Genomic DNA, 11,042 nt, shown 5'->3' with positions numbered 1-11,042 from the left:
ACTTTTTTTAATGATTTAATCACTAAAATTGATTTTAAATAAATGAAAATTGAAATTAAAAAAAATTATCAATTTTTTTTATTTGGGAGCTCCTGATTGAAGGGGCATTGAGTTATTTTAGTGACTTTATTGGTTAAAAAAATACTTTTTGGCCATTAAAAATTTGAAATTGTGAATTTTATTTACATTGGGCTCCCGTACTCAAGAGGAAGCATTTGAGTAAAATTAATCTTAAAGAAAATAATCCCTAGCAATAATAAATTTCAAAAAAATAACTTTTTAAAATTGTTTAAAAAATACAATACAGCCATAGCTCTAAATAAACTAAATTGTAATATTCTTGGAAGAGGGTGAAAATTTTTGGCTAATTTTTTTTCAACAAATGCTAAAGAGTAAGGGCTATAAAAAATTAATATTTTTGTATTTTAAATGCAATGAAAAACTTAAATTTTTAAAAGATTAAAAAAAATATTTTTTGTTCCACAGATCATTCGAGTAGGATGGGCAAAAAGGTTTTATAGATTTAAAGGCCTATTGGGTGTAAAAAATATGAATGTAAAAACTCCTACTATCTCTTTTTCTGAAGCACGATAAAGTTAAAAAAAATGAAAACATAAAGCCATTTTTTGGGAAGGTGAGGGTGAATATTAAATTAAAAGTTTTTCAGATCTTGATAAAAAAGTATTAACTTTAAAAAAAAATTTTTTTGCTAAAATGCCCCAGTAAAGATTTGAAATCTTATTTCAGCCAAAATCCCTCCACCATTTTTTTCCAATTATTTGCAAAATTTTAATGTATTCTTTCCCTCTCGAAAATAGTAGCTGTCTATCAAGTTTGAAAAAAATTGATCAGTGAGGTCCACAGTTATAAGTCCAAATACAGGCCAGCATACATACACACTAACATCCATCTGACAATAATGGATTTTTTGAATTTGGGAGTGTTGGTAAAAATTTTTTTTCACAGATTACATACAATTTATTTGTTTTGTTAAAAATATTTAAATATCTCCTTAAGGCACAAAACTTGAAGACCAGTTTTTTAGATATTTTTTTTACCAATCTGTATACCTTACCCTTGTAGTTATAGCAGCAAGAAAATGAAAGCAATTGAAAATATAGTTTTCCAGTCTACATAAAAATTATTATTTTTTAAATTTTCATGAATAAATATTATGATTAAAACAATTTGCAATTAAAAAATTGATAAGCTATTTGGTGAATTAGAATTTAAAAAATATACAGATGAAAAGATATGAGGAAAACGTAGATAGAAGAGATTTGTTACATCTAATTTTGGATGTGCTACTTTATTATTGGATGTTTTTGTATATTTCCTAAACGTAATCTTAAAAAAAGTCATTTGAATTTCCCGCATTTTATAGGTGAATCTAATTGAGGTATGTTTGGTTTGTGGTGAATATTTTCGAGTTTTTAGTTTATTATCGACAACAGTTATGCTAAACTATCGAATTATTATCGTTGAGAATGGCAAGCAGTAACCATTCGATTCATTGAACGTATTGCTTACAAATAATAAATTTGGTGTATTTGATCTAATGCTTATGGAATTATTAGTTTGCATTTTGTTGTATGCGTTAATAAATGTAGCATCCTGATTCTCCGTTGTTTTTTTAATAAAGTAAAGGTACGTTACTCATTTTAAGAAGTTACATTAAACAAATTAATATTCGTAATGATATATTTTCGAATTAAAAACGTTAGAACTGTGCATCTTGCATCGGGTGAAAACTATTAGCTTAACTTTAAATAGGACTTAACTTACGTAGCAGTTAAATTTTTGCTTGCCGCCACAAAACTGCGGTTTGTTTTTGTTTATTTGTAAAGAAGTACTTAAAGCTAGTTTATACTAATTATTAGTGGGAGTACATTAATGAACACTTTAAAAGATTAAGTTAATTGTTATTTTAGCCTAATATATATTTTTATGCTGTTAGTTATGTAATGATGTAAACTCTTCTTAGAATAAACGTTATTTCCTGAGAAGCAGTACGAATTGTTATTAAAAGATAATTTGGTGATAGCTACTTCATTTTTACATTTAAGAAAAATATTTATATAAAAATTTTTGTAAGTTAAGATATTAAAGGTTAGGTATAAATAGAGTGTTCTTTTTCCTTTTTTAAACATAATTTTCTGTGATTGAATAATTTGAAAAGAAGCTTCTAGACAAAATATTGGAATTAAAAGAAAATAATTCCTTTATTGTAACATTTTTAGCTTTTTTGTTCATAAGTTTAATATAGTATATCGTTTAGCAGTTTGTGTATTTTCACAGTCCATCCTGTTAAGAAAAAATGTTTTAGTTTTTAAGAAGCACTGTAATAAATATAGGGTATGTTACACAAATGTAAGCAACAGGGGTTTTTACGTAAATGTTTAATGTTTTTTACATAAATGTAAACAATATTTCTGCTTCTTGTATTAGCTGATATTTTATCTTTTATTACAAAAAACCTATTTTTGTAATCTTTTTCTGTTCAATTTTTTATATACAGATATATTGACTACTTAACACTAATCGTTTCCCATTATATGAACAATAAGCAATAATGGTCTATGCTATCTTTGCATTGGTCATTCATTATTCTTTATTGTTCATAAGAAATATTTATCATGATCTTTTACATTTAGTATGATAGAGATATCCGTAATAGTTCATGCAGATGTTGTTGATTTTTATTACAACAAATGTACAACTTCTCAAATAACAGAATTCTTGTACCTCCATAATCCTTTCTCTTCTTATTTTTACATTTGGTGGTCCATCTGCATTATTCCTACTACATTTCATTACTTTTGTTTATTTTCATGCGGTAATTTTTGCATAGGATTTCATCCATGCCATTCATTGTTTCTTCTAAATCTTTTTCACTCTCAGGTAGAATTACTATGTTATCAGCAAATCGTAGCATCTTTATATTTTCACCTTGCACTGTTACTCTGGATCTAAATTGTTCTTTCATTAACTGCTAGTTCTATGTAAAGATTAAAAAATAATGGGGATAATGAACATCCTTGTCAGACTCCCTTTTTTATTACAGCTTGTTTCTTATGTTCTTCGATATTACTGTTGCAGTTTGGTTCCTGTAAGAAAATGTAGTTCTCTGCATTTTTATGTAACAAAATGGAGGCATCTGCCATGGTAAAGTATGGGACAAGAACACATTATTGACATTACTGTGGAATCACTTATTTTTTTACAAGAAGGTAATGAAAGTTACAGTGATGATTCTGATGACAGTAACCTCAAAAAATTAATTTCTTGGGAGGTGGATGGCATTCACCCTCATTAATTAAAATACTTTTATTTTGTTCTAACATTTAAAAATAATTAGTTTCTGCTGTACTTTCTGATTCCATTCTTTAGTGTATTTAACATTATCTTGTATTAACTTCTGAATATATGTTTGAAAATAAAATGGAACACCAGCACTCAATGAAAGTAATACATTTTGATTTGCATGTTATACCATTTTATGTGTAGGCCCAAAATCCAATGATATACAGTCTGCTAATAAAAGAATCAGAATTTACAAAAATTGTATTTGAAAGAAATTAAAATTTACTACTTAGTGTTTTATAAAGTGTCATTTTTAAACATTTATTTTAAAAAATCCTATTAATAAGAACGTGTAATAAAAAACTTACAAAGAATGTATCGAAGAAAAATTGAGTTGTGTTACCAGGTGTTATAAAAAATATTTCTTAAAATTTTCAAAAAATCAAAAAAATTAGAGTAGGTTAATTCAGTGGTTCCCAACCTTTGAATGTCACATTTCATTGAACACTATCACAATATCATGACACACTTATTTGTTTATGATTAATAATATTGATGATATCAGTAATATTAATAATAATAGTATGTTGTATCTAATTCCAAGCATCAGATATCCATTGTTCATAACCAATGTTAACATGCGTTGCATAAATCCAAAATGTCTTGAAATTTTGTTTTCGTGGTAGAATCACATGACAAGTTTAACAATTCATTTTTTTAATTGGCAATTAGGTTAGTGGCATTATATATGTTGACCTCACCAGATGTACCAAAAGGAGAAATGATCTATTCTAATCTTGAAACGAACAAGGTAGGGAAGTATTTTGTTACTGAAGTTTGTAATACACTTAGATGCTCTTTTATTAACTTCTTCAGGCATTCTTTCTTGTTTTGTGTACTTTCCCTCAGTCTTGAAAAATGCCTACACTGAGGGATAAACCCCTCAACATGGGAACAATGAACACTCTGTTTATTGCCAAGTGGAAAGAGTAAACTAATCATTATTATGTGTTCACCATGACTCAAAATTATTGGCAGGAAGAAAAATTAAATTCAACATTGTTGCATGTATGATTAGTACAGTCTGTCTCAAAATAAATTTTACCATATTAAAGGTATCATGGTAAGTATAAATTATATTGAACAGAGATTTTTTGAATGGCATAAAATTTATTTTTAAATTCTAAAATTTTGCGATACTCCATGAGGCTGATCTTAAAAACATATTTTTTCTTTAAAAAATCTATAATTTGTACATGCTTTAGTGATCTTTGTTTATAAGCTGCAAGATCATGCAATCATTTTAAATCTACAGAATCATGCAATCATTTCTCTACAGAAAGAATCTGTAGAGTCACATCCTTTTTGTTACTCCAACTAGCCCATCTTAATAGACAAACACTCAGAGAGTTTTTTGAGATGGCTCTTGATACAAGTCATTACATCATAGTTCTTAGTTGACCAATTAATGTGTTTCATTATTTAAATATGTTTTGTCCTATATGATTTACAAAAAAAATTAAAAACCAGTAAAAACAAATTCATAAAATTACATTTACTGTTTAAACAAAGCTTTATTTGAATAAATAGTATTATAGATTTTTTAAATAATACATTAATTTTTTTATATTTCCTATTGTAGATGTAAGCAGTCTAGATAGTTGAAATCCAGAAAATCTGTGTTTGGATAATGGTCATTCCATTGTACAATAATTTGTATCAAAAAATTAGTTTATTAACTGACAGTTGATCCATGATTGCTGTCTCATTTAACATTTTATGTTATTTTGATAATTTTTTTTATTGAACTGTTTATTAAGTTTAGAATAAATACTGGAAAAACAAAAATTCATTGGATTTATAAAGTTTTAGTACAGTATCATTCTTGTCAACGTTTTTTTGTTTAATTCAAAAAATTTTTTTAATATTTTTTAAAATATTTTTGTATCAAATTACAGCCAAAAAACAGCATGGATTTAACTGATTCCAGAATTAATTCACATTCAGTCATCAATGTAGAATCTAGTAATTGGAGCGTAAGTAACATTAATCAGGAACCATCTTCAACAGAAAGTGTTCCTTCTCAAGAAATGTTAACAGTGAGTTTTGTCATAATTATTCAGTTCTTAAAATGTTATTTACCTATGTAGTGTAAGAACTTGATGAAATTTATTCTTTTGTTTAAAAAAATAAATTTTCCTTTTGTAGAAAATTTGCTTTTCCTTTTATATAGATTTACATGTTTAAATCAATGATACAATATAACATGTTAATTAAAATAATGAGTATACTGTTATATTTTCATATTTGTATATGGTTTATACTGTATTCATAGTGAGGCCATTATTTTATAACTAATATGCTTTTTTCTTTTTTATTAAACGTAAATATTGTATGGCTATAACTACTATGTTCTGCAAACCCTTATTAGAATAGTATTTTAGATTTTTTAAATAGTATTTTAATTTCCTCATAAGGAATTTCCCAGTAAAAACAAAGATTGAAAATTATATTTCCTAATTTGAAAACTTTCTTTGAAATGCAATTTAGGTTTTTTAAAAAGTACATTAATTTTTTTTAACCTCACTTTTTCAAATGTAAGCAGTCCAGGTAATTGAATATCTAGAAAATTCAGTATTTGGATAATCCACTGTACAATAATTTGTCACAAAAAATTAGTCTATTAACTGTGACAGGTGACTAATCCAGTATTGTTATCTTGTTTAACATTTTATGTTATTTTGATAAAAATTTTCATTTTGGATTGTTTAGAACAAATACTGGAAAAACAAATAGGAAATTTATATCTTACAGATTATTGAACATTGCTTCAAGAATTAGGATTTTATCCTGCAAACCAGATTTTAGGAACAACTATCCGAGATCTTCCAGATATTGTAGAACTGTCAGATAATAAGGATGCACTTTAAATTTACCCAGAACCATTGTTCTTAATTTTATTTAAAAAAAAAAAAAAAAAATATTTTCTGAATTTGACATTTGTTACTTCTTTATGTATGTTAAAGTTTTTATTTTTACAAAATTCACCAGTTTTTTCTTTTTAGAAGAATTTTTTTATAGTCCTGTAGTAAGTTTTATGTAGGTAACTAATATTGGAATATTTTAAAATAAAAACAAACTTACAGAGTTTTGTAAATGATTTGAAGATATCTTTTGATTGTTTCTTATCATGATCGCCTAGTATTGGATTGTTATGACAAAATGATGCATAACCTGATATCATTCTAATAACAGCAGGATTCTCACAAAAAACATTTATGAAAACTGGGTGGAAAACTTTGTAAAAAATTATAATATTCCAGCATTCTAGAGAGCCTATCGTGCTTAGTATTAGTGCCTTTTTGTAGTTCCTCTGCATTACATTTCGTGTTTTTAACAGGAAAAGTTTCTCTCCTTCTGTATATCATATAAACAAATTTTTCTTATGGGTGGTATTTGTTTGAAATGTGGTCATTTTGATAAATGTAGTATTCTACATTAAATTAACACAGCTTTAAACTGGGCGCCATTTGTTTTCCTTTGGGTTGGCAATACTCTCTGAAGCACATGTTTTAATAACCATATTCTGGTTAGTATTGAGTTAGGATGGAAAAATACACAATTCATAACTATTGTAAAAACATTACAAATGTCCATATTACAAATATTTCGTGAAAACATTACTGTATTACAAATATGGTGTGTTTTGCTGAAAATGTGTGCAAACTATGTGGTATGTTTGGGCGGAAAAATGTGCCAAATGAAAGAACTGAAACAAGAATGATTCAAAACTTTGAACAAACAGGTTCAGTGATTGACAACAAAAAAAGAGACTGCCCTTGTACAGGACACTTGACCAAAAACATTGCCACCGTGAATGCTGAGTCACTGTGAAGTGAAGTAACTGTCAATGTAATTGTTCTTCCAGCAAGTAGGATGCCACCACATGTCATGCGGCATGTGAAACCATTGAGCAAAAATTTCATGGGGGGCTGATTTCCCACAACAATGATCACAACTGGCTGCCAAGGTCATGTGAGCTTACACCATGTGACTTTTACTTCTGGGGATTTGTAAAGTCCTAGGTTTAGAGCCAACATACACTAGTCATTCCTCAACATAAAGAAGAGATCCAACATGTTACTGCAACAATTAAGCCACTACTCTGTGAAAATGTGATTGCAAATTCTGTCAAAACATTGCAAGTTTCATATAAGATTGTTGGATATTCATCACCAGTTGGATATTATTCTTAATAATATCTGACAAACATTTGTTGATTTGTCTGTTAAATAAAGATTCATTTTGTAAATTTAAATTTTGGGATATCCTATGTATTTTATTTTTGTAATATAATATAGTTGTTACAGTCCTTCAGGAAGAAGGTCTAAAGACTAAAAGTATCTTTAAATTGGGAATTTAGTACGACTATACTGTTAAGTGATTTATTTGTATTATGTTGTATATTTTACATATACTGTGATTACCAAAGATATTCTTTACACTTGTAATTGTATTTAACATGTGTGCTGTTTAATAAAGGCCCTGGTTTGTAACTGTTCATTATAAAAACCACTATAATGTATTAAAAATAAGCCATTGTGGCGAGGTCATACAAAAAAAAATATTTATTGCTGTTTCATTACATGTTCTTAGGATCTTACTGTAAGGTGTTTTCATAACTTCTTCTGCGATTGGTCAGAGAAAGATATGAAAACACATTATGTAAAATAAACCCACTACTTCCTGTCTTCTTCTGATAGCTCATTGTAGGTATTATGTTTTAAAGCAATAGCAACAGCATTGTGGTGAGGAAGCTTTTGGTCTCTAAAGAGGGTTTAGTTAGAAGACAAGTCATTGGACACAATTTATTACCAAGTGAAATTACAAGTATAAATTTTTCATTCACTGAAATTTATCATAACATATTTGTTTGGGACAGAAAAGTCAAAACTCATCTATTTTGATTCAGTGTTGATGAAATGGGTTCCTACTGTCATGTGTGTAGTTGCAGATATACACAACCAAAGAAGAATAAAACATACTGGTTTCAAAGCCATAGCAAAGATTGTGTCGCAGAGTTTTTTATGCGGTGTTAAGCAGTAGAGATTCAATTGTTCAATTAAAAAAAAAAATTGTGATTATTATTGTTATTGTAATTTAACTTACGAAAATACATTGAAAGACCACTTTTTTGTGTCTGTTCTATAAAAATATCCCGGTGATGTGAAAAGCTTGATTTACAACTGTGTGATATAGAACCACTCTCCAGGAAGTAATTAGTTGTTTTAGAGAGTAACTGTAATAATAATTATCTTATATTATGTATAAATTTTTGCGTCCTACATTCATAGGTAATATTCATATACAATTTCACTGGAGTAATGCCTCATTTCCTAAAAGAGGTGATGCATTTTCCATTAAATTTTTCTTAAGACACTGCCTATTTTTAAAATAAAATTATATCAAACTCAGTTAGCCTTTTTTTATAATGCAGCTGTTAAGATTACATTTGCTATATTGATCATATTTCAAAATCAATTGCATAGTCTGTTTATTTTGATATGTACTAGCATGATATGATAACAGTGGCTGCTTTATATATATATATATTTGCATTACTGTCAGTAATGATAACTAGAAAAAAATAGTAAGTGTACAAAAAAAAGAATATCAGCATTTTAATTTGTTGTAATATCTGTGGGATGAGACATGTATGGTGTTGATTTAAGTCTAGAATCATAGAGCAAAAAGGACATTTTTAGTTACGTGCGTGGTTGTAGATTGATTCTCTATTTTCCCATTCGACAGTGGCACTAGCAAAGATGGTACTTTTGAACAGAAAGCCTTCAGAGTTTTGTGGTTTGTTAATGTGAATCCGCAGTTACAGTCCAACATTGCATTATTTATTTGAAATGACTGGATGTCGTTGTAAAAGGAAGAGTAGTCTTTCTGTTTTAATCATAAAAATTCTTGTTAGGAAGATAGCTATGAATTAGTAAAGCCAATAATTATAGTGGAATGCTTTAAGAAAATGTTAACACATAGTTCTATACTGTTTACAGCTATTACAGGCTTTGAAGCCTATAACTATCCTGTACTTGCAGACTGCAATCGAAATGCTTCAGCTTGAAGATGACAACTTTCTGAATTATATAGAGTTTAGTGATAAGGCAACATCTTTTATATAATGAAAGGGACTGACCTAAATTAAATGTTTTCTCTGTGATATCCTGATAAAAATTTTACCATTCTTTTTTGCTGAAGCGAGGAGTTGCTTATTTGTGTGTGCTGTGTATAGGACTTTTTCTTCAATGTAAGATAAAGAATTTTATTTAGCAACAAGATACCTACTGACTGGCATGCTTTTATGGGCGTGTTCATTTATTTAAATATATTTTAATTGTTGTGGTTTCATTATATTCTTACATAATGCTGTAATAATTTGCCATAAAAGTTTTATTTTTTATTATATTAATAATTATTTTAATTTTATAGAAAGCTCAAATAAAAAGTGATCTTAGTGAATATATATATGATGAAGAAACATCATGTAGTGATAATTCAGTTATGAATAATGAAGATAGTGGCAGTGGAGAGCCTAAAATAGATGTATGTTAAGTTAAGTTTATCATCATTCTTTTCATCTCAGGTTCTCATTGTTTTTTATATTTTTCATTTTGTTGTATGTGTATATTTTATGAAAATGAATTTATTCTTGTTTTTAGGGTGACAAAGAAATGGGAATGTTTGAAAAATGCAAAAAAAAAATTTATTGACTGAAACCTAACTATTACAATAAAAAATATATATATAAAAATAATAGATTTGCCAGTTATGCCCAGACACAGGATGCATTATCAGAAAAGTATGATGTGGGTGCACCAAATGGGTCCTTCATTAAGCGGGTGTATGACAAGTTACAAGAGACAAGGAATGTGGCTGATATAGGCGAAAGTGATTGATTGAGAATGCTAACACCAGAAAAGTTGATCAGTTTACAAGTTGCATATTCTGTTAGTTCTAAGAAGTCTGTGTGACACTTATCTGGCCAGTCTGGTCTCTCCGTTGTTAGTGCCCACAAGGCATTGCGCAAGCATTTAAAAATGCATAAATGCAGAATTCGTTGTGTTCAGAGTTGTTACCTGCAGACATCGGAACATATGTATATTTCTGTCAGTGGCTCATGTCATTGTAATGGCAGATGGGGAAGAACTCTATGATTGGTTTTGGTCTGACAAGGCATGGTTTGACCTTGATGGATATGTGAATGCATGCAATTCATGCATTTAGTGTAGCAAAATCCACATCAGCTGCAAGAGTTTCCTCTGCACAAACAAAAAGTGGGTATTTGGTGTGCAATGTCACATAGGTGAGTCTTCATGACATTATTTCATGGCACAGTGAACAGTGAGGGCTACTTACAGGTGGTGCAACAATTTGTAAACACTATCTGCAGACCAGCTAGAGTATATGTTATGTGGTTTCAGCAGGACAATGTTACACCTCATTAAGTCAACAACATTATGACTTTCTTGGATCAGTATTTTCATAAAGTAGTGATCTTAAAGGAGTTGTGGCCTCCTTGATCTGATTTTCCTCTCCTTACTTTTTCTTGTGGGTTACCTTAAACATGCTGCATACAAAATTCATCCTCACATCATTCCCAAATTTCAGAGCAAAGTTGAATGATGTGTTGCTGCAATTCCTCAACAAACATTACAGTATGTGTGTAAGAG

The 11,042-nt window shown here is 28.7% G+C and overlaps 1 protein-coding gene across 8 annotated transcripts in view; it reads left to right on the top strand.

Annotated features, from left to right (window-relative positions):
• Positions 1 to 1,481: 1,481 nt before the first annotated feature.
• Positions 1,482 to 11,042, top strand: part of LOC142319509 (uncharacterized) — a 30,176-nt gene continuing 20,615 nt past the window's right edge. Inside the window, exons 1-4 of one of the 8 annotated variants that reach the window (XM_075356860.1) lie at positions 1,483 to 1,647; positions 3,100 to 3,230; positions 5,262 to 5,402; positions 9,802 to 9,915. In XM_075356860.1, coding sequence (XP_075212975.1) covers positions 5,274 to 5,402; positions 9,802 to 9,915 — 243 coding nt within the window. In that variant the 5' untranslated portion in view covers positions 1,483 to 1,647; positions 3,100 to 3,230; positions 5,262 to 5,273. Of the gene's footprint in view, positions 1,648 to 3,099; positions 3,231 to 5,261; positions 5,403 to 9,801; positions 9,956 to 11,042 lie in introns of those variants that run through there. The other 7 variants (XM_075356863.1, XM_075356861.1, XM_075356862.1 and 4 more) reach the window with 7 other exon arrangements.

The sequence above is a fragment of the Lycorma delicatula genome, chromosome 2 (assembly GCF_047948215.1).
Source record: "Lycorma delicatula isolate Av1 chromosome 2, ASM4794821v1, whole genome shotgun sequence".
NCBI lineage: Eukaryota > Metazoa > Arthropoda > Insecta > Hemiptera > Fulgoridae > Lycorma > Lycorma delicatula.
The sequence above is the reverse complement of the archived record's forward strand: the minus strand, read 5'-3'. Positions and strand labels throughout refer to the sequence as shown.